This window comes from Scyliorhinus torazame, chromosome 5 (assembly GCF_047496885.1).
Source record: "Scyliorhinus torazame isolate Kashiwa2021f chromosome 5, sScyTor2.1, whole genome shotgun sequence".
In the NCBI taxonomy this organism is placed as follows: domain Eukaryota; kingdom Metazoa; phylum Chordata; class Chondrichthyes; order Carcharhiniformes; family Scyliorhinidae; genus Scyliorhinus; species Scyliorhinus torazame.
The window spans coordinates 3,759,715-3,784,818 of NC_092711.1; the positions used below are offsets into that span (position 1 = coordinate 3,759,715).

At 47.3% G+C, this 25,104-nt stretch overlaps 1 protein-coding gene and 1 long non-coding RNA gene across 9 annotated transcripts in view; one reads left to right on the forward strand and one right to left on the reverse strand.

The window, feature by feature from the left end:
• The window catches only part of LOC140418149 (uncharacterized), a 1,069,702-nt gene that overhangs the window by 71,825 nt on the left and 972,773 nt on the right, over positions 1-25,104 (reverse strand). The gene's annotated exons all lie outside the window — the stretch shown is intronic.
• Positions 1-25,104, forward strand: part of LOC140418141 (chromodomain-helicase-DNA-binding protein 8-like) — a 257,962-nt gene that overhangs the window by 48,972 nt on the left and 183,886 nt on the right. For all 8 annotated transcript variants that reach the window (XM_072501551.1, XM_072501558.1, XM_072501554.1 and 5 more), the window contains exons 2-3: positions 1,190-2,397; positions 9,114-9,506. In XM_072501551.1, the coding sequence (XP_072357652.1) occupies positions 1,354-2,397; positions 9,114-9,506 (1,437 nt within the window). In that variant the 5' untranslated portion in view covers positions 1,190-1,353. The remainder of the gene's footprint in view (positions 1-1,189; positions 2,398-9,113; positions 9,507-25,104) is intronic.

Consider the following 25,104-nt stretch of genomic DNA (forward strand, 5'->3'; position numbering starts at 1 on the left):
TCCCTCCCTGTTCCCCTCAATCTCCCTCCCTGTTCCCCTCAATCTCCCTCCCTGTTCCCCTCAATCTCCCTCCCTGTTCCCCTCAATCTCCCTCCCTGTTCCCCACAATCTCCCTCCCTGTTCCCCTCAATCTCCCTCCCTGTTCCCCTCAATCTCCCTCCCTGTTCCCCTCAATCTCCCTCCCTGTTCCCCTCAATCTCCCTCCCTGTTCCCCTCAATCTCCCTCCCTGTTCCCCTCAATCTCCCTCCCTGTTCCCCTCAATCTCCCTCCCTGTTCCCCTCAATCTCCCTCCCTGTTCCCCTCAATCTCCCTCCCTGTTCCCCTCAATCTCCCTCCCTGTTCCCCTCAATCTCCCTCCCTGTTCCCCTCAATCTCCCTCCCTGTTCCCCTCAATCTCCCTCCCTGTTCCCCTCAATCTCCCTCCCTGTTCCCCTCAATCTCCCTCCCTGTTCCCCACAATCTCCCTCCCTGTTCCCCACAATCTCCCTCCCTGTTCCCCACAATCTCCCTCCCTGTTCCCCTCAATCTCCCTCCCTGTTCCCCTCAAATAGGGGCAGCACGGTAGCCTTGTGGATAGCACAATTGCTTCACAGCTCCAGGGTCCCAGGTTCGATTCCAGCTTGGGTAACTGTCTGTGCGGAGTCTGCACATCCTCCCCGTGTGTGCGTGGGTTTCCTCCGGGTGCTCCGGTTTCCTCCCACAGTCCAAAGATGTGCAGGTTAGGTGGATTGGCCATGATAAATTGCCGTTAGTATCCAAAATTGCCCTTAGTGTTGGGTGGGGTTACTGGGTTATGGGGATAGGGTGGCGGTGTTGACCTTGGGTAGTGTGCTCTTTCCAAGAGCCGGTGCAGACTCGATGGGCCGAATGGCCTCCTTCTGTACTGTAAATTCTATGATTCTATGATAATCTCCCTCCCTGTTCCCCTCAATCTCCCTCCCTGTTCCCCTCAATCTCCCTCCCTGTTCCCCTCAATCTCCCTCCCTGTTCCCCTCAATCTCCCTCCCTGTTCCCCTCAATCTCTCCCTCCGCCCCCTCCCGACGGAAGTGCTGACTCTCCCGTCCCGGTTTCCCCGGGCCTTTACTCTTGATCCATGTGTTTGGCCAGTTGTGTTTGAACGGGAGAGGTGCTGGAGGGAGCTGCTGACTGACATTGTCTCTTCTCTCTTTCTCCGCACTCCCTTACAGAACTTACTATGAGTGTTGAGATTGGCCATTGAGAACCTCGCCCTGTCTTACCTTTCTTCACTACCCAGAGAATCTGTGCGCAGAAAATGCTTGAGTGACCTCTCCTCTCGCTCTCCCAGCTGACGGCACTGACGCTGGGGAGAATCTCCGAGAGAGAGACTGCCATGGCGGACCCCATCATGGACTTGTTCGATGACCCCGGCCTCTTCGCCGAGGGACTGGACTCTCTGACGGCTGGATCTATCGCTGACGATCTGGACCTGGGAGAGGGCTTTGAGCCCCTGGAGCCAGGCGCCGACCTGACCAAGGTACACCCGTTTGACGGACTGTCTCAGTTCCACCAGCCCGCCCGTGAGAGCAACCAAGAGCCTCACCAACACCACGCGTCGTACGCCATCTTCTCCGCCCTCAAGTCGCCCGGAGAGACCTTCGAGGACCAGAGCCCGCTCTGGGGCCACCCTGCCCCAGGCGGTGGGGGGCACGGACTCCCGGCGCCCCCTCCCGCCTCGCAAGAGACGGAGTATCTGGCTCACCATGACTACGCCTTACAGCAGAGCGAGCAGCAGCAGCCTTCCGCTCCTGTCCCCACCCAGACAGCGGCACCAGCCCTCCCCACCCAGTCCACCCTCGACCCTTTCTCCCAGAACCAGGATGCACTCAGTCAGGGCAACCCCTTCATGGGGGTTCACGGTTCGCAGTCTTCGACTCCCATCCACCATCCGCCCCCTCCCCCTCCCCCTCCTCCTGCTGCGCCCTCTGTGCCGATCGAGAGCCCGGACCAGGGGTTAACGGCCGCTCCCGTCCAACCTGTCGCAAGCTTCGCCGTGCAGGGCCAGCAGCCCGTCTCTGAGCCCCCCATCTCCTCCTCCACCTCCTCATCTTCGTCCACAACTGCCACCACCAACTCCTCCTCCTCCACCACCCAGTACAGCATCCGCTACTCCCTGCCTACCCAGGCTGTGCCCAACGGAGGGGTGGTGGTTCCCCCCACCGCCATGCCGGCCAGCACGCAGGGGGTGCCCTACATCTCTGGCAATGCCGTCTTCACCAGCGCCAGCCAGGGCCAAGTGGCCCAGACCAATGGACCTCCCCTCAACCAGGTCCTCCTCCAGCCCGTGACGGCCCAGCAAACCCAAGGCAGCTTCACCGCAACTACGCTGACCACCGTCAAACCCAATGTGACAATCGCACCTTCGCCAGCCTCTCAGGTAAGGACATAGACAGTAAAGCTCCCTCTACACTGTCCCCATCAAACACTCCCAGGACAGGTACAGCACGGGGTTAGATACAGAGTAAAGCTCCCTCTACACTGTCCCCATCAAACACTCCCAGGACAGGTACAGCCCGGGGTTAGATACAGAGTAAAGCTCCCTCTACACTGTCCCCATCAAACATTCCCAGGACAGGTACAGCACGGGGTTAGATACAGAGTAAAGCTCCCTCTACACTGTCCCCATCAAACACTCCCAGGACAGGTACAGCACGGGGTTAGATACAGAGTAAAGCTCCCTCTACACTGTCCCCATCAAACACTCCCAGGACAGGTACAGCCCGGGGTTAGATACAGAGTAAAGCTCCCTCTGCACTGTCCCCATCAAACACTCCCAGGACAGGTACAGCACGGGGTTAGATACAGAGTAAAGCTCGCTGTACAGTGTCCCCATCTAACACTCCCAGGACAGGTACAGCACGGGGTTAGATACAGAGTAAAGCTCCCTCTACACTGTCCCCATCAAACACTCCCAGGACAGGCACAGCACGGGGTTAGATACAGAGTAAAGCTCCCTCTACACTGTCCCCATCAAACACTCCCAGGGCAGGTACAGCACGGGGTTAGATACAGAGTAAAGCTCGCTGTACACTGTCCCCATCAAACACTCCCAGGGCAGGTACAGCACGGGGTTAGATACAGAGTAAAGCTCCCTCTACACTGTCCCCATCAAACACTCCCAGGACAGGCACAGCACGGGGTTAGATACAGAGTAAAGCTCCCTCTACACTGTCCCCATCAAACACTCCCAGGGCAGGTACAGCACGGGGTTAGATACAGAGTAAAGCTCGCTGTACAGTGTCCCCATCAAACACTCCCAGCACAGGTACAGCACGGGGTTAGATACAGAGTAAAGCTCCCTCTACACTGTCCCCATCACCACTCCCAGGACAGGTACACCACGGGGTTAGATACAGAGTGAAGCTCCCTCTGCACTGTCCCCATCAAACAATCCAAGGACAGGTACAGCACGGGGTTAGATACAGAGTAAATCCCCCTCTACACTGTCCCCATCAAACACTCCCAGGACAGGTACAGCACGGGGTGAGATACAGAGTAAAGCTCCCTCTACACTGTCCCCATCAAACACTCCCAGGACAGGTACAGCACGGGGTTAGATACAGAGTAATGCTCCCTCTACACTGTCCCCATCAAACACTCCCAGGACAGGTACAGCATGGGGTTAGATACAGAGTAAAGCTCCCTCTACACTGTCCCCATCAAACACTCCCAGGACAGGTACAGCACGGGGTTAGATACAGAGTAAAGCTCCCTTTACACTGTCCCCATCAAACACTCCCAGGACAGGTACAGCACGGGGTTAGATACAGAGTAAAGCTCCCTTTGCACTGTCCCCATCAAACACTCCCAGGACAGGTGCAGCACGGGGTTAGATACAGAGTAAAGCTCCCTCTACACTATCCCCATCTAACACTCCCAGGACAGGTACAGCACGGGGTTAGATACAGAGTAAAGCTCCCTCTACACTGTCCCCATCTAACACTCCCAGGACAGGTACAGCACGGGGTTAGATACAGAGTAAAGCTCCCTCTACACTGTCCCCATCTAACACTCCCAGGACAGATGCAGCACGGGGTTAGATACAGAGTAAAGCTCCCTCTACAGTGTCCCCATCAAACACTCCCAGGACAGGGACAGCACGGGGTTAGATACAGAGTAAAGCTCCCTCTACACTCAGGAAAAATATAATGTTGTGGAGGAGAATGCTGTGCACCAGGCTAATAGAATAGATGGCATTGAGGTACGTAGGGAAGAGGTGTTGGCAATTCTGGACAGGCTGAAAATAGATAAGTCCCCGGGACCTGATGGGATTTATCCTAGGATTCTCTGGGAGGCCAGGGAAGAGATTGCTGGACCTTTGGCTTTGATTTTTATGTCATCATTGGCTACAGGAATAGTGCCAGAGGACTGGAGGACAGCAAATGTGGTCCCTTTGTTCAAAAAGGGGAGCAGAGACAACCCCGGCAACTATAGACCGGTGAGCCTCACGTCTGTAGTGGGTAAAGTCTTGGAGGGGATTGTAAGGGGATATACCGTGGGCAGCACGGTAGCCTTGTGGATAGCACAATTGCTTCACAGCTCCAGGGTCCCATGTTCGATTCTGGCTTGGGTCACTGTCTGTGCGGAGTCTGCACATCCTCCCAGTGTGTGCGTGGGTTTCCTCCGGGTGCTCCGGTTTCCTCCCACAGTCCAAAGATGTGCGGGTTAGGTGGATTGGCCATGATAAATTGCCCTTAATGTCCAAAATTGCCCTTAGTGTTGGGTGGGGTTACTGGGTTATGGGGATAGGGTGGCGGTGTTGACCTTGGGTAGGGTGCTCTTTCCAAGAGCCGGTGCAGACTCGATGGGCTGAATGGCCTCCTTCTGCTCTGTAAATTCTATGATTCTATGATAAGAGACAAGATTTATAATCATCTAGATAGGAATAATATGATCAGGGATAGTCAGCATGGCTTTGTGAAGGGTAGGTCATGCCTCACAAACCTTATTGAGTTCTTTGAGAAGGTGACTGAACAGGTAGATGAGGGTAGAGCAGTTGATGTGGTGTATATGGATTTCAGCAAAGCGTTTGATAAGGTTCCCCACGGTAGGCTATTGCAGAAAATACGGAGGCTGGGGATTGAGGGTGATTTAGAGATGTGGATCAGAAATTGGCTAGCTGAAAGAAGACAGAGGGTGGTGGTTGATGGGAAATGTTCAGAATGGAGTACAGTCACAAGTGGAGTACCACAAGGATCTGTTCTGGGGCCGTTGCTGTTTGTCATTTTTATCAATGACCTAGAGGAAGGCGCAGAAGGGTGGGTGAGTAAATTTGCAGACGATACTAAAGTCGGTGGTGTTGTCGATAGTGTGGAAGGATGTAGCAGGTTACAGAGGGATATAGATAAGCTGCAGAGCTGGGCTGAGAGGTGGCAAATGGAGTTTAATGTAGAGAAGTGTGAGGTGATTCACTTTGGAAGGAATAACAGGAATGCGGAATATTTGGCTAATGGTAAAGTTCTTGAAAGTGTGGATGAGCAGAGGGATCTAGGTGTCCATGTACATAGATCCCTGAAAGTTGCCACCCAGGTTGATAGGGTTGTGAAGAAGGCCTATGGAGTGTTGGCCTTTATTGGTAGAGGGATTGAGTTCCGGAGTCGGGAGGTCATGTTGCAGCTGTACAGAACTCTGGTACGGCCGCATTTGGAGTATTGCGTACAGTTCTGGTCACCGCATTATAGGAAGGACGTGGAGGCTTTGGAGCGGGTGCAGAGGAGATTTACCAGGATGTTGCCTGGTATGGAGGGAAAATCTTATGAGGAAAGGCTGATGGACTTGAGGTTGTTTTCGTTGGAGAGAAGAAGGTTAAGAGGAGACTTAATAGAGACATACAAAATGATCAGGGGGTTGGATAGGGTGGACAGTGAGAGCCTTCTCCCGCGGATGGAAATGGCTGGCACGAGGGGACATAACTTTAAACTGAGGGGTAATAGATATAGGACAGAGGTCAGAGATAGGTTCTTTACGCAAAGAGTAGTGAGGCCGTGGAATGCCCTACCTGCTACAGTAGTGAACTCGCCAACATTGAGGGCATTTAAAAGTTTATTGGATAAACATATGGATGATAATGGCATAGTGTAGGTTAGATGGCTTTTGTTTCGGTGCAACATCGTGGGCCGAAGGGTCTGTACTGCGCTGTATTGTTCTATGTTCTATGTTCTACACTGTCCCCATCAAACACTCCCAGGACAGGTACAGCACGGGGTTAGATACAGAGTAAAGCTCCCTCTACACTGTCCCCATCAAACACTCCCAGGACAGGTACAGCACGGGGTTAGTTACAGAGTAAAGCTCGTTGGACATTGTCCCCATCAAACACTCCCAGGACAGGTACAGCACGGGGTTAGATACAGAGTAAAGCTCCCTCTACACTGTCCCCATCAAACACTCCCAGGACAGGCACAGCACGGGGTTAGATACAGAGTAAAGCTCGCTGTACACTGTCCCCATCAAACACTCCCAGGGCAGGTACAGCACGGGGTTAGATACAGAGTAAAGCTCGCTGTACAGTGTCCCCATCAAACACTCCCAGCACAGGTACAGCACGGGGTTAGATACAGAGTAAAGCTCCCTCTACACTGTCCCCTTCAAACACTCCCAGGACAGGTACAGCACGGGGTTAGATACAGAGTAAAGCTCCCTCTACACTGTCCCCATCAAACATTCCCAGGACAGGTACAGCATGGGGTTAGATACAGAGTAAATCTCCCTCTACACTGTCCCCATCAAACACTCCCAGGACAGGTACAGCACGGGGTTAGATACAGAGTAAAGCTCCCTCTACACTGTCCCCATCAAACACTCCCAGCACAGGTACAGCACGGGGTTAGATACAGAGTAAAGCTCCCTCTACACTGTCCCCATCAAACAATCCAAGGACAGGTACAGCACGGGGTTAGATACAGAGTAAAGCCCCCTCTACACTGTCCCCATCAAACACTCCCAGAACAGGTACAGCACGGGGTTAGATACAGAGTAAAGCTCCCTCTACACTGTCCCCATCAAACACTCCCAGGACAGGTACAGCACGGGGTTAGATACAGAGTAAAGCTCCCTCGACACTGTCCCCATCAAACTCTCCCAGGACAGGGACAGCACTGGGTTAGATACAGAGTAAAGCTCCCTCTACACTGTCCCCATCAAACACTCCCAGGACAGGTACAGCACGGTGTTAGATACAGAGTAAAGATCCCTCTACACTGTCCCCATCAAACACTCCCAGGACAGGTACAGCACGGGGTTAGATACAGAGTAAAGCTCCCTCTACACTGTCCCCATCACCACTCCCAGGACAGGTACAGCACGGGGTTAGATACAGAGTGAAGCTCCCTCTGCACTGTCCCCATCAAACAATCCAAGGACAGGTACAGCACGGGGTTAGATACAGAGTAAAGCTCCCTCTACACTGTCCCCATCAAACACTCCCAGGACTGGTACAGCACGGGGTTAGATACAGAGTAAAGCTCCCTCTACACTGTCCCCATCAAACTCTCCCAGGCCAGGGACAGCACGGGGTTAGATACAGAGTAAAGCTCCCTCTACACTGTCCCCATCAAACACTCCCAGGACAGGTACAGCACGGGGTTAGATACAGAGTAAAGCTCCCTCTACACTGTCCCCATCAAACACTCCCAGGACAGGTACAGCACGGGGTTAGATACAGAGTAAAGCTCCCTCTACACTGTCCCCATCACCACTCCCAGGACAGGTACAGCACGGGGTTAGATACAGAGTAAAGCTCCCTCTACACTGTCCCCATCAAACACTCCCAGGACAGGTACAGCACGGGGTTAGATACAGAGTAAAGCTCCCACTACACTGTCCCCATCAAACACTCCCAGGACAGGTACAGCACGGGGTTAGATACAGAGTAAAGCTCCCTCTACACTGTCCTCATCAAACACTCCCAGGATAGGTACAGCACGGGGTTCGATACAGAGTAAAGCTCCCTCTATACTGTCCCCATCAAACACTCCCAGGACAGGTACAGCACGGGGTTAGATACAGAGTAAAGCTCCCTGTACACTGTCCCCATCACCACTCCCAGGACAGGTACAGCCCGGGGTTAGATACAGAGTAAAGCTCCCTCTATACTGTCCCCATCAAACACTCCCAGGACAGGTACAGCACGGGGTTAGATACAGAGTAAAGCTCCCTCTACACTGTCCCCATCAAACACTCCCAGGACAGGTACAGCACAGGGTTAGATACAGAGTAAAGCTCCCTCTACACTGTCCCCATCAAACACTCCCAGGACAGGTACAGCACGGGGTTAGACACAGAGTAAAGCTCCCTCTACACTGTCCCCATCAAACACTCCCAGGACAGGTACAGCACGGGGTTAGATACAGAGTAAAGCTCCCTCTACACTGTCCCCATCAAACACTCCCAGGGCAGTTACAGCACGGGGTTAGATACAGAGTAAAGCTCCCTCTACACTGTCCCCATCAAACACTCCCAGGACAGGTACAGCACGGGGTGAGATACAGAGTAAAGCTCCCTCTACACTGTCCCCATCAAACACTCCCAGGACAGGTACAGCACGGGGTTAGATACAGAGTAAAGCTCCCTCTACACTGTCCCAATCAAACACTCCCAGGACAGGTACAGCACGGGGTTAGATACAGAGTAAAGCTCCCTCTACACTGTCCCAATCAAACACTCCCAGCACAGGTACAGCACGGGGTTAGATACAGAGTAAAGCTCCCTCTACACTGTTCCCATCAAACACTCCCAGGACAGGTACAGCACAGGGTTAGATACAGAGTAAAGCTCCCTCTACACTGTCCCCATCAAACACTCCCAGGACAGGTACAGCACGGGGTTAGATACAGAGTTAAGCTCCCTCTTCACTGTCCCCATCAAACACTCCCAGGACAGGTACAGCACGGGGTTAGATACAGAGTAAAGCTCCCGTTACACTGCCCCATCAAACACTCCCAGGACAGGTACAGCACGGGGTTAGATACAGAGTAAAGCTCCCTCTACACTGTCCCCATCAAATATTCGCAGGACAGGTACAGCACGGGGTTAGATACAGAGTAAAGCTCCCTGTACACAGTCTGACGTTTCTGCTTCTCTAATCCCATCCAGGGAGACCCCAAGCGGATCACACTGGTGCTCCAGCAGCCGCCAGGCTCCAACCAGCCTGGCCAACGCCACGTGATGATGAGGACCCTGCCCGGCAAGATTCTGATCCAGGGGCAGCAGCTCACGGCCCTGGCTCATGGGCAGGCTGGCAAGGGGTTGCCAGGCCATGCGGGGAAAGTGGTGACCATTCAACTGCAGCTTCAGAACCCGCAGCAGAAGCTGCAGCCCTGCCAGATGATCCTGCAGCAGCCAATAACAGTGACTGCAAGCCAGCAGCAACAGCCTCAGCAGCAGCAGCTCCAGACCGTACCGGCGCAGGTCGTCACGCAAGCCCAGGGACTACGGCAGCAGCAGACTCAACGACTCACTCTTCCCCTGCAGGTCACGCTACAACAGGTAATCGGAGCGGAGTCGTGGCAGACCTGATGGAGGCGGTTACAGACAGAGGTTTCATTCAATGGGGATCTGTAATTGCAAATCCAATCTGTAATTCACTCCCCGGTATCTGGTATTCTACATATAAACCACCCCGAACCCCTCGATTAGATTCCAGTCTGTGACTCACTCCCGGGTATCTGTTATTCTATATATAAACCACCCCGAACCCCTCGATTATATTCCAGTCTGTAACTCACTCCCGGGTATCTGTTATTCTATATATAAACCACCCCGAACCCCTCGATTAGATTCCAGTCTGTAACTCACTCCCGGGTATCTGTTATTCTATATATAAACCACCCCGAACCCCTCGATTAGATTCCAGTCTGTAACTCACTCACCGGTATCTGTTATTCTACAAATAAACCACCCCGAACCCCTCGATTAGATTCCAGTCTGTAACTCGCTCCCGGGTATCTGTTATTCTACATATAAACCACCCCGAACCCCTCGATTAGATTCCAGTCTGTAACTCACTCCCGGGTATCTGTTATTCAATATATAAACCACCCCGAACCCCTCGATTAGATTCTAGTCTGTAACTCACTCCCGGGTATCTGTTATTCTATATATAAACCACCCTGAACCCCTCGATTAGATTCCAGTCTATACCTCACTCCCGGGCATCTGTTATTCTATATATAAACCACCCCGAACCCCTCGATTAGATTCCAGTCTGTAACTCACTCCGGGTATCTGTTATTCTATATATAAACCACCCCGAACCCCTCGATTAGATTCCAGTCTGTAACTCACTCCCGGGTATCTGTTATTCTATATATAAACCACCCCGAACCCCTCGATTAGATTCCAGTCTGTAACTCACTCCTGGGTATCTGTTATTCTATATATAAACCACCCCGAACCCCTCGATTAGATTCCAGTCTGTAACTCACTCACCGGTATCTGTTATTCTACATATAAACCACCCCGAACCCCTCGATTAGATTCCAGTCTGTAACTCGCTCCCGGGTATCTGTTATTCTACATATAAACCACCCCGAACCCCTCGATTAGATTCCAGTCTGTAACTCACTCCCGGGTATCTGTTATTCTATATATAAACCACCCCGAACCCCTCGATTAGATTCCAGTCTGTAACTCACTCCTGGGTATCTGTTATTCTATATATAAACCACCCCGAACCCCTCGATTAGATTCCAGTCTGTAACTCACTCACCGGTATCTGTTATTCTACATATAAACCACCCCGAACCCCTCGATTAGATTCCAGTCTGTAACTCGCTCCCGGGTATCTGTTATTCTACATATAAACCACCCCGAACCCCTCGATTAGATTCCAGTCTGTAACTCACTCCCGGGTATCTGTTATTCAATATATAAACCACCCCGAACCCCTCGATTAGATTCTAGTCTGTAACTCACTCCCGGGTATCTGTTATTCTATACATAAACCACCCCGAACCCCTCGATTAGATTCCAGTCTGTAACTCACTCCCGGGTATCTGTTATTGTATATATAAACCACCCTGAACCCCTCGATTAGATTCCAGTCTGTAACTCACTCCCAGGTATCTGTTATTCTACATATAAACCACCCCGAACCCCTCTATTAGATTCCAGTCTGTAACTCACTCCCGGGTATCTGTTATTCTACAAATAAACCACCCCGAACCCCTCGATTAGATTCCAGTCTGTAACTCACTCCCAGGTATCTGTTATTCTATATATAAACCACCCTGAACCCCTCGATTAGATTTCAGTCTGTAGCTCACTCCCGGGTATCTGTTATTCTATATATAAACCACCCCAAACCCCTCGATTAGATTCCAGTCTGTAACTCACTCCCGGGTATCTGTTATTCTATATATAAACCACCCGAACCCCTCGATTAGATTCCAGTCTGTAACTCACTCCCGGGTATCTGTTATTCTATATATAAACCACCCCGAACCCCTCGATTTGATTCCAGTCTGTAACTCACTCCCGGGTATCTGTTATTCTATATATAAACCACCCAGAACCCCTCGATTAGATTCCAGTCTGTAACTCACTCCCAGGTATCTGTTATTCTATATATAAACCACCCCGAACCCCTCGATTAGATTCCAGTCTGTAACTCACTCCCGGGTATCTGTTATTCTATATATAAACCATCCCGAACCCCTCGATTAGATTCCAGTCTGTAACTCACTCCCGGGTATCTGTTATTCTATATATAAACCACCCCGAACCCCTCGATTAGATTCCAGTCTGTAACCCACTCCCGGGTGTCTGTTATTCTATATATAAACCACCCCGAACTCCTATATTCGATTCCAGTCTGTAACTCACTCCCGGGTATCTGTTATTCTATATATTAACCACCCCGAACCCCTCGATTAGATTCCAGTCTGTAACTCACTCCCGGGTGTCTGTTATTCTATATATAAACCACCCCGAACCCCTCGATTAGATTCCAGTCTGTAACTCACTCCCGAGTGTCTGTTATTCTATTTATAAACCACCCCGAACTCCTATATTCGATTCCAGTCTGTAACTCACTCCCGGGTATCTGTTATTCTATATATTAACCACCCCGAACCCCTCGATTAGATTCCAGTCTGTAACTCACTCCCGGGTGTCTGTTATTCTACATATAAACCACCCCGAACTCCTCGATTAGATTCCAGTCTGTAACTCACTCCCGGGTATCTGTTATTCTATATATAAACCACCCTGAACCCCTCGATTAGATTCCAGTCTGTAACTTACTCCCGGGTATCTGTGATTCTATATATAAACCACCCTGAACCCCTCGATTAGATTCCAGTCTGTAACTCACTCCCGGGTATCTGTTATTCTATATATAAACCACCCGAAACCCCTCGATTAGATTCCAGTCTGTAACTCACTCCCGGGTATCTGTTATTCTATATATAAACCACCCCGAACTCCTCGATTAGAATCCAGTCTGGAACTCACTCCCGGGTATCTGTTATTCTATATATAAACCACCCCGAACCCCTCGATTAGATTCCAGTCTGTAACTCACTCCCGGGTATCTGTTATTCTATATATAAACCACCCCGAACCCCTCGATTAGATTCCAGTCTGTAACTCACTCCCGGGTATCTGTCATTCTATATATTAACCACCCCGAACCCCTCGATTAGATTCCAGTCTGTAACTCACTCCCGGGTATCTGTTATTCTACATATCAACCACCCCGAACCCCTCGATTAGATTCCAGTCTGTAACTCACTCTCGGGTATCTGTTATTCTATATATAAACCACCCAGAACCCCTCGATTAGATTCCAGTCTGTAACTCACTCCCAGGTATCTGTTATTCTATATATAAACCACCCCGAACCCCTCGATTAGATTCCAGTCTGTAACTCACTCCCGGGTATCTGTTATTCTACATATAAACCACCCCGAACCCCTCGATTAGATTCCAGTCTGTAACTCACTCCCGGGTATCTGTTATTCTATATATAAACCACCGCGAACCCCTCGATTAGATTCCAGTCTGTAACTCACTCCCAGGTATCTGTTATTCTATATATAAACCACCCCGAACCCCTCGATTAGATTCCAGTCTGTAACTCACTCCCGGGTATCTGTTATTCTACATATAAACCACACTGAACCCCTCGATTAGATTTCAGTCTGTAACTCACTCCCGGGTATCTGTTATTCTATATATAAACCACCCCGAACCCCTCGATTAGATTCCAGTCTGTAACTCACTCCCGGGTATCTGTTATTCTATATATAAACCATCCCGAACCCCTCGATTAGATTCCAGTCTGTAACTCACTCCCGGGTATCTGTTATTCTATATATAAACCACCCCGAACCCCTCGATTAGATTCCAGTCTGTAACCCACTCCCGGGTATCTGTTATTCTATATATAAACCACCCCGAACCCCTCGATTAGATTCCAGTCTGTAACTCACTCCCGAGTGTCTGTTATTCTATATATAAACCACCCCGAACTCCTCGATTCGATTCCAGTCTGTAACTCACTCCCGGGTATCTGTTATTCTATATATAAACCACCCCGAACCCCTCGATTAGATTCCAGTCTGTAACTCACTCCCGGGTATCTGTTATTCTATATATTAACCACCCCGAACCCCTCGATTAGATTCCAGTCTGTAACTCACTCCCGGGTATCTGTTATTCTACATATAAACCACCCCGAACCCCTCGATTAGATTCCAGTCTGTAACTCACTCCCGGGTATCTGTTATTCTATATATAAACCACCCCGAACTCCTCGATTAGATTCCAGTCTGTAACTCACTCCCGGATATCTGTTATTCTATATATAAACCACCCTGAACCCCTCGATTAGATTCCAGTCTGAAACTCACTCCCGGGTATCTGTTATTCTACATATAAACCACCCCGAACCCCTCGATTAGATTCCAGTCTGTAACTCACTCCCGGGTATCTGTTATTCTATATATAAACCACCCCGAACCCCTCGATTAGATTCCAGTCTGTAACTCACTCCCGGGTATCTGTTATTCTATATATAAACCACCCCGAACTCCTCGATTAGATTCCAGTCTGTAACTCACTCCCGGGTATCTGTTATTCTATATATAAACCACCCTGAACCCCTCGATTAGATTCCAGTCTGTAACTTACTCCCGGGTATCTGTGATTCTATATATAAACCACCCTGAACCCCTCGATTAGATTCCAGTCTGTAACTCACTCCCGGGTATCTGTTATTCTATATATAAACCACCCCAAACCCCTCGATTAGATTCCAGTCTGTAACTCACTCCCGGGTATCTGTTATTCTATATATAAACCACCCCGAACTTCTCGATTAGATTCCAGTCTGGAACTCACTCCCGGGTATCTGTTATTCTGTATATAAACCACCCCGAACCCCTCGATTAGATTCCCGTCTGTAACTCACTCCCGGATATCTGTTATTCTATATATAAACCACCCCGAACCCCTCGATTAGATTCCAGTCTGTAACTCACTCCCGGGTATCTGTTATTCTATATATAAACCACCCCGAACCCCTCAACTAGATTCCAGTCTGTAACTCACTCCCGGGTATCTGTTGTTCTACATATAAACCACACTGAACCCCTCGATTAGATTCCAGTCTGTAACTCACTCCCGGGTATCTGTTATTCTATATTTCAACCACCCCGAACCCCTCGATTTGATTCCAGTCTGCAACTCACTCCCGGGTATCTGTTATTCTATATATAAACCATCCCGAACCCCTCGATTAGATTCCAGTCTGTAACTCACTCCCGGGTATCTGTAATTCTATATATAAACCACCCCGAACCCCTCGATTAGATTCCAGTCTGTAACTCACTCCCGAGTGTCTGTTATTCTATATATAAACCACCCCGAACTCCTCGATTCGATTCCAGTCTGTAACTCACTCCCGGGTATCTGTTATTCTATATATAAACCACCCCGAACCCCTCGATTAGATTCCAGTCTGTAACTCACTCCCGGGTATCTGTTATTCTATATATTAACCACCCCGAACCCCTCGATTAGATTCCAGTCTGTAACTCACTCCCGGGTATCTGTTATTCTACATATAAACCACCCCGAACCCCTCGATTAGATTCCAGTCTGTAACTCACTCCCGGGTATCTGTTATTCTATATATAAACCACCCCGAACTCCTCGATTAGATTCCAGTCTGTAACTCACTCCCGGGTATCTGTTATTCTATATATAAACCACCCTGAACCCCTCGATTAGATTCCAGTCTGTAACTCACTCCCGGGTATCTGTGATTCTATATATAAACCACCCTGAACCCCTCGATTAGATTCCAGTCTGTAACTCACTCCCGGGTATCTGTTATTCTATATATAAACCACCCCAAACCCCTCGATTAGATTCCAGTCTGTAACTCACTCCCGGGTATCTGTTATTCTATATATAAACCACCCCGAACTCCTCGATTAGATTCCAGTCTGGAACTCACTCCCGGGTATCTGTTATTCTATATATAAACCACCCCGAACCCCTCGATTAGATTCCCGTCTGTAACTCACTCCCGGATATCTGTTATTCTATATATAAACCACCCTAAACCCCTCGATTAGATTCCAGTCTGTAACTCACTCCCGGGTATCGGTTATTCTATATATAAACCACCCTGAACCCTTCGATTGGATTCCAGTCTGTAACTCACTCCCGGGTATCTGTTATTCTATATATAAACCACCACAAACCCCTCGATTAGATTCCAGTCTGTAACTCACTCCCGGGTATCTGTTATTCTATATAGAAACCACCCCGAACCCCTCGATTAGATTCCAGTCTGTAACTCACTCCCAGGTATCTGTATTCTATATATAAACCACCCCAAACCCCTCGATTAGATTCCAGTCTGTAACTCACTCCCGGGTATCTGTATTCTATATATAAACCACCCCAAACCTCTCGATTAGATTCCAGTCTGTAACTCACTGCCAGGTATCTGTTATTCTATATATAAACCACCCTGAACCCCTCGATTAGATTCCAGTCTGTAACTCACTCCCGGGTATCTGTTATTCCATATATACACCATCCCGAACCCCTTGATTAGATTCCAGTCTGTAACTCACTCCCGGGTACCTATTATTCTGTATATAAACCACCCCGAACCCCTCGATTAGATTCCAATCTGGAACTCACTCCCGGGTATCTGTTATTCTATATATAAACCACCCCGAACCCCTCGATTAGATTCCAGCCTGTAACTCACTCCCGGGTATCTGTTATTCTATATATAAACCACCCCGAACCCCTCGATTAGATTCCAGTCTGTAACTCACTCCCGGGTATCTGTTATTCTATATATAAACCACCCTGAGCCCCTCGATTAGATTCCAGTCTGTAACTCACTCCCGGGTATCTGTTATTCTATATATAAACCACCCCGAACCCCTCGATTAGATTCCAGTCTGTAACTCACTCCCGGGTATCTGTTGTTCTATATATAAACCACCCCGAACCCCTCGATTAGATTCCAGTCTGTAACTCACTCCCGGATATCTGTTATTCTATATATAAACCACCCCGAACCCCTCAATTAGATTCCTGTCTGTAACTCACTCCCGGGTATGTTATTCTATATATAAACCACCCCGAACCCCTTGATTAGATTCCAGTCTGTAACTCACTCCCGGGTATCTGTTATTCTACATATAAACCACCCCGAACCCCTCGATTAGATTCCAGTCTGTAACTCACTCCCGGCTATATGTTATTCTGTATATAAACCATCCCGAATCCCTTGATTAGATTCCAATCTGTAACTCACTCCCGGGCATCTGTTATTCTATATATAAACCACCCCAAGCCTCTCGATTAGATTCCAGTCTGTAACTCACTCCCGGGTATCTGTTATTCTATATGTAAACCATCCTGAACCCCTCGATTAGATTCCAGTCTGCAACTCAGTCCCGGGTATCTGTTATTCTATATATAAACCATCCCGAACCCCTCGATTAGATTCCAGACTGTAACTCACTCCCTGGTATCTGTTATTCTATATATAAACCATCCCGAATCCCTTGATTAGATTCCAGTCTGTAACTCACTCCCGGGTAACAGTTATTCTATATATAAACCACCCCAAGCCTCTCGATTAGATTCCAGTCTGTAACTCACTCCCGGGTATCTGTTATCCTATATGTAAACCATCCTGAACCCCTTGATTAGATTCCAGTCTACAACTCACTCCCGGGTATCTGTTATTCTATATATAAACCACACCGAACCCCTCGATTAGATTCCAGCCTGTAACTCACTCCCGGGTATCTGTTATTCTATATATAAACCATCCCGAATCCCTCGATTAGTTACCAGACTGTAACTCACTCCCGGGTATCTGTTATTCTATATTAAAACCACCCCGAACCTCTCGACTAGATTCTAGACTGTAACTCACTCCCAGGTATCTGTCATTCCATATATATAAACCATCCTGAACCCCTCGATTAGATTCCAGTCTGTAACTCACTCCCGGGTATCTGTTATTCTATATATAAACCACCCTGAACCCCTCGATTAGATTCCAGTCTGTAATTCTCTCCCAGGTATCTGTTATTCTACATATAAACCACTCCGACCCCTCGATTAGATTCCAGTCTGTAACTCACTCCCGGGTATCTGTTATTCTGTATATAAACCACCCCGAACCCCTCGATTAGATTCCAGTCTGTAACTCACTCCCGCGTATCTGTTATTCTATAAATAAACCACCCTGAACCCCTCGATTAGATTCCAATCTGTAACTCACCCCCGGGTATCTGTTATTCTATATACAAACCACCCCGAACCCCTCGATTAGATTCCAGTCTGTAACGCACTCCTGGGTAACTGTTATTCTATATATGTATATACCATCCTGAACCCCTCGATTTAGATTCCAGTCTGTAACTCACTGCCGGGTATCTGTTATTCTACATATAAACCACCCCGAACACCTCGATTAGATACCAGTCTGTAACTCACTCCCGGGTATCTGTTATTCCATATATACACCATCCCTAACCCCTTGATTAGATTCCAGTCTGTAACTCACTTCCGGGTACCTATTATTCTGTATATAAACCACCCCGAACCCCTCGATTAGATTCCAATCTGGAACTCACTCCCGGGTATCTGTTATTCTATATATAAACCACCCCGAACCCTCGATTAGATTCCAGCCTGTAACTCACTCCCGGGTACCTGTTATTCTATATATAACCACACTGAACCCCTCGATTAGATTCTAGTCTGTAACTGTCTCCCAGGTATCTGTTATTCTATATATAAACCACCCCGAACCCCTCCATTAGATTCCAGTCTGTAACTCACTCCCGTGTATCTGTTATCCTATATATAAACCACCCCGATCCCCTCGATTAGATTTTAGCCTGTAACTGTCTCCCAGGTATCTGTTATTCCATATATACACCATCCCTAACCCCTTGATTAGATTCCAATCTGTAACTCACTCCCGGGTATCTGTTATTCGATAAATAAACCACCCTGAACCCCTCGATTAGATTCCAGGCTGTAACTCACTCCCAGGTATCTGTTACCACCCTGAACCCCTCTATTAGATTCCATTCTGTAACTCACTCTTGGGTAACAGTTATTCTAGGTATAAACCACCCTGAACCCCTCGATTAGATTCCAGTCTGTAACTCACTCCCAGGTATCTGTTATTCTGTATTTTTGTATAGCAACCCTAACCCCTCAATTAGATTCCAGTCTGTAACTCACTCCCGGTTATCTTTTATTCTGGAAAAACCATCCCGAACCCCTCGAATAGATTCCAGACTGTAAAACGCACTCCCTGGTGTCTGTTATTCTATATATAAACCGTCTTGAACCCCTTGATTAGATTCCAGTCTGTAACTCAGTCCCGGGTATCTATTACTCTATATATAAACCACCCGTTACCCCTCGATTAGATTCCAGTCTGTAACTCACTCCCGGGTACCTGTTATTCTATATGTAACCCACCCCAAACCTCTTGAGTAGATTCCAGTCTGTAACTCACTCCCGGTTATCTGTTATTCTTTATATAAACCACCCCAAACCTCTCGATTAGATTCCAGTCTTAAAACGCTCCCGGGTATCTGTTATTCTATATGTAAACCACCCCGAACCCCTCGATTAGATTCCAGTCTGTAACTCACTCCCGGGTATCTGTTATTCTATATATAAACCACCCTGAACCCCTCGATTAAATTCCAGTCTGTAACTCACTCCCGGGAGTCGGTTATTCTATATATAAACCACCCCGCACCCCTCGATTAGATTCCAGTCTGTAACTCACTCCTGGGTATCTGTTATTCTATATATAAACCACCCCGAACCCCTCGATTAAATTCCCGTCTGTAACTCACTCCCGGTTATCTTTTATCCTAGAAAAACCATCCTTAGCCCCTGCATTAGATTACAGTCTGTAACTCGCTTCTGGTTATCTGTTATTCTATATATAAACCACCCCGAACCCCTCGATTAATTCCAGTCTGTAACTCACTCCCGGTTATCTTTTATCCTGGAAAAACCATCCTGAACCCCTCGATTAGATTCCAGTCTGTAACCTACTCCCAGGTATTTGTATACCACCGCGAACCCCTCGATTAGATTCCAGTCTTAAATCGCTCCCGGGTATCTGTTGTTCTATATATAAACCACCCTGAACCCCTCGATTAGATTCCAGTCTGTAACTCACTCCTGGGTAACAGTTATTCTCTCTATAAACCACCCCAGGCCTCTCGATTAGATTCCAGTCTGTAACTCACTCCCGGGTATCTGTTATTCTATATATAAACCACCCTGAATCCCTTGATTAGATTCCAGTCTGTAACTCACTCTCAGGTATCTGTTATTCTATATGTTAACCACCCCAAGCTTCTCAATTAGGTTCCAGTCTGTAAATCGCTCCCAGGTATCTGTTATTCTATATATAAACCACCCCGAACCCCTCCATTAGATTCCAGTCTGTAACTCACTCCCGTGTGTCTGTTATCCTATATATAAACCACCCCGATCCCCTTGATTAGATTTTAGCCTGTAACTGTCTCCCAGGTATCTGTTATTCCATATATACACCATCCCTAACCCCTTGATTAGATTCCAATCTGTAACTCACTCCCGGGTATCTGTTATTCGATAAATAAACCACCCTGAACCCCTCGATTAGATTCCAGGCTGTAACTCACTCCCAGGTATCTGTTACCACCCTGAACCCCTCTATTAGATTCCATTCTGTAACTCACTCTTGGGTAACAGTTATTCTAGGTATAAACCACCCTGAACCCCTCGATTAGATTCCAGTCTGTAACTCACTCCCAGGTATCTGTTATTCTGTATTTTTGTATAGCAACCCTAACCCCTCAATTAGATTCCAGTCTGTAACTCACTCCCGGTTATCTTTTATTCTGGAAAAACCATCCCGAACCCCTCGAATAGATTCCAGACTGTAAAACGCACTCCCTGGTGTCTGTTATTCTATATATAAACCGTCTTGAACCCCTTGATTAGATTCCAGTCTGTAACTCAGTCCCGGGTATCTATTACTCTATATATAAACCACCCGTTACCCCTCGATTAGATTCCAGTCTGTAACTCACTCCCGGGTACCTGTTATTCTATATGTAACCCACCCCAAACCTCTTGAGTAGATTCCAGTCTGTAACTCACTCCCGGTTATCTGTTATTCTTTATATAAACCACCCCAAACCTCTCGATTAGATTCCAGTCTTAAAACGCTCCCGGGTATCTGTTATTCTATATGTAAACCACCCCGAACCCCTCGATTAGATTCCAGTCTGTAACTCACTCCCGGGTATCTGTTATTCTTTATATATACCGCCCCAAACCCCTCGATTAGATTTCAGTCTGTAACTCACTCCCGGGTGTCTGTTATTCTATATATAAACCACCCTGAACCCCTCGATTAGATTCCAGTCTGTAACTCACTCCCGGGAGTCGGTTATTCTATATATAAACCACCCCGCACCCCTCGATTAGATTCCAGTCTGTAACTCACTCCCGGGTATCTGTTATTCTATATATAAACCACCCCGAACCCCTCGATTAAATTCCCGTCTGTAACTCACTCCCGGTTATCTTTTATCCTAGAAAAACCATCCTTAGCCCCTGCATTAGATTACAGTCTGTAACTCGCTTCTGGTTATCTGTTATTCTATATATAAACCACCCCGAACCCCTCGATTAATTCCAGTCTGTAACTCACTCCCGGTTATCTTTTATCCTGGAAAAACCATCCTGAACCCCTCGATTAGATTCCAGTCTGTAACCTACTCCCAGGTATTTGTATACCACCGCGAACCCCTCGATTAGATTCCAGTCTTAAATCGCTCCCGGGTATCTGTTGTTCTATATATAAACCACCCTGAACCTCTCGATTAGATTCCAGTCTGTAACTCACTCCTGGGTAACAGTTATTCTCTCTATAAACCACCCCAGGCCTCTCGATTAGATTCCAGTCTGTAACTCACTCCCGGGTATCTGTTATTCTATATATAAACCACCCTGAATCCCTTGATTAGATTCCAGTCTGTAACTCACTCTCAGGTATCTGTTATTCTATATGTTAACCACCCCAAGCTTCTCAATTAGATTCCAGTCTGTAACTCACTCCCGGGTATCTGTTATTCTATATATAAACCACCCTGAATCCCTTGATTAGATTCCAGTCTGTAACTCACTCTCAGGTATCTGTTATTCTATATGTTAACCACCCCAAACTCCTCGATTAGATTCCAGTCTGTAACTCACTCCCGGGTATGTTATTCTATATATAAACCACCCCGAACCCCTCGATTAGATTCCAGTCTGTAACTCACTCCCGGGTATCTGTTATTCTATATATAAACCACCCCGAACCCCTTGATGAGATTCCAGTCTGTAACTCACTCCCGGTTATCTTTTATTCTAGAAAAACCATCCTGAACCCCTCCATTAGATTCCAGTCTGTAACTCACTCTCGGTTATCTTTTATTCTAGAAAAACCATCCTGAACCCCTCCATTAGATTACAGTCTGTAACTCACTTCTGGGTATCTGTTATTCTATACATAAACCACCCCGAACCCCTCGATTAGATTGCAGTCTGTAACTCACTCCTGGGTATCTGTCATTCTATATATAAACCACCCCGAACCCATCGATGAGATTCCAGTCTGTAACTCACTCCCGGGTACCTGTTATTCTATATATAAACCATCCTGAACCCCTCGATTTGATTCCAGTCTGCAACTCACTTCCGGCTATCTGTTACTCTCTCTATAAACCACCCCGAACCTCTCGATTAGATTCCAGTCTGTAACTCACTCCCGGGTATCTATTATTCTATATTTTTGTATACCATCCCGAACCCCTCGATTAGATTCCAGACTGTAACTCACTCCCGGGTGTCTGTTATTCTATATATAAACCATCCCGAACCCCTTGATTAAATTTCAGTCTATAAACTCACTCCCGGGTAACAGTTATTCTAGATAAAAACCACCCCAAGCCTCTCGATTAGATTCCAGTCTGTAACTCACTCCCGGGTATCTGTTATTCTATGTATAAACCATCCTGAACCCCTCGATTAGATTCCAGTCTGTAACTCACTCTCGGTTATCTTTTATTCTAGAAAAACCATCCTGAACCCCTCCATTAGATTACAGTCTGTAACTCACTTCTGGGTATCTGTTATTCTATATATAAACCACCCCGAACCCCTCCATTAGATTCCAGTCTGTCACTCACTCCCGGGTATCTGTTATTCTATATATAAACCACCCCGTACCCCTCGATTAGATCCCAGTCTGCAACTCACTTCCGGCTATCTGTTACTCTCTCTATAAACCACCCCGAACCTCTCGATTAGATTCCAGTCTGTAACTCACTCCCGGGTATCTATTATTCTATATTTTTGCATACCATCCCGAACCCCTCGATTAGATTCCAGCCTGTAACTCACTCCCGGTTATCTGTTATTCTATATAAAAACCACCCCAAACCCCTCGATTAGATTCCAGTCTGTAACTCACTCTCGGGTATCTGTTATTCTATATATAAACCACCCCGAACCCCTCGATTAGATTCCAGTCTGTAACTCACTCCCGGGTATCTGTTATTCTATAAAAAACCACCCCAAACCCCTCGATTAGATTCCAGTCTGTAACTCACCCCCGGGTATCTGTTATTCTATATATAAACCACCCCGAACCCCTCGATTAGATTCCAGACTGTAATTCACTCCCGGGTGTCTGTTATTCTATATATAAACCATCCCGAACCCCTTGATTAAATTCCAGTCTATAACTCACTCCCGGGTAACAGTTATTCTAGATAAAAACCACCCCAAGCCTCTCGATTAGATTCCAGTCTGTAATTCACTCCCGGGTATCTGTTATTCTATATATAAACCATCCTGAACCCCTCGATTAGATTCCAGGCTGTAACTCACTCCCGGATATCTGTATTTCTATATATAGACTACCCCGAACCCCTCGATTAGATTCCAGTCTCTAACTCACACCCGGGTATCTGTTATTCTATATTTAAACCACCCTGAACCCTTCGATTTGATTCCAGTCTCTAACTCACTCACGGGTATCTGTTATTCTATATATAAACCACTCCGAACCCCTCGATTCGATTCCAGTCTGTAACTCACTCCCGAGTATCTGTTATTCTATATATAAACCACCCCGAATCCCTCGATTAGATTCCAGTCTGCAACTCACTCCCGGGTATCTGTTATTCTATATATAAACCACCCCGAACCCCTCGATTAGATTCCAGTCTGTAACTCACTCCTGGCTATCTGTGATTCTATATATAAACCACCCCGAACCCCTCGATTAGATTCCCGTCTGTAACTCACTCCCGGGTATCTGTGATTCAATATATAAACCACCCCGAACCCCTCGATTAGATTCCCGTCTGTAACTCACTCCCGGGTATCTGTTATTCGATATATAAACCACCCCGAACCCCTCTATTAGATTCCCGTCTGTAACTCACTCCCGGGTATCTGTGATTCAATATATAAACCACCCGAACCCCTCGATTAGATTCCCGTCTGTAACTCAGTCCCGGGTATCTGTTATTCGATATATAAACCACCCCGAACCCCTCGATTAGATTCCCTTCTGTAACTCACTCCCGGGTATCTGTGATTCTATATATAAACCACCCCGAACCCCTCGATTAGATTCTATTCTGTAACTCGCTCCCTGGTATCTGTTATTCTAAATATAAACCACTCCGAACCCCTCTATTAGATTCCAGTCTGTAACTCACTCCCGGGTATCTATTATTCTACATATAAACCATCCTGAACCAGTCGATTAGATTCCAGTCTGTAACTCACTCCCGGGTATCTGTTATTCTATATATAAACCACCCCGAACCCCTCGATTAGATTCCAGTCTGTAACTCACTCCCGGGTATCTGTTATTCTATATATATATACCACACTGAACCCCTCGATCAGATTCCAGTCTGTAACTCACTCCCGGGTATCTGTTATTCTATATATAAACGACCCCGAAACTCTCGATTAGATTCCAGTCTGTAACTCACTCCCGGGTATCTGTTATTCTCAGTATAAACCACCCTGAACCCTTCGATTAGATTCCAGTGTGTAACTCACTCCCGGGTATCTGTTATTCTATATATCAAACAGCCTGAACCCTTCAATTAGATTCCAGTCTGTAACTCACACCCGGTTATCTGTTATTCTATATATAAACCACCCCGAACCCCTCGATTAGATTCCAGTCTGTAACTCACTCCCGGGTATCTGTTATTCTATATATAATCCACCCCGAACCCCTCGATTAGATTCTATTCTGGAACTCACTCCCGGGTATCTGTTATTATATATATAAACCTCCCCGAACCCCTTGATTAGATTCCAGTCTGCAACTCACTCCCGGGTATCTGTTATTCTATATATAAACCACCCTGAATCCCTCGATTAGATTTCTCACTGTAACTCACTCCTGGGTAACAGTTATTCTATATTTAAACCACCCCGAACACTTTGATTAGATTCCAGTCTGTAATTCACTCCCGGGTGTCTGTTA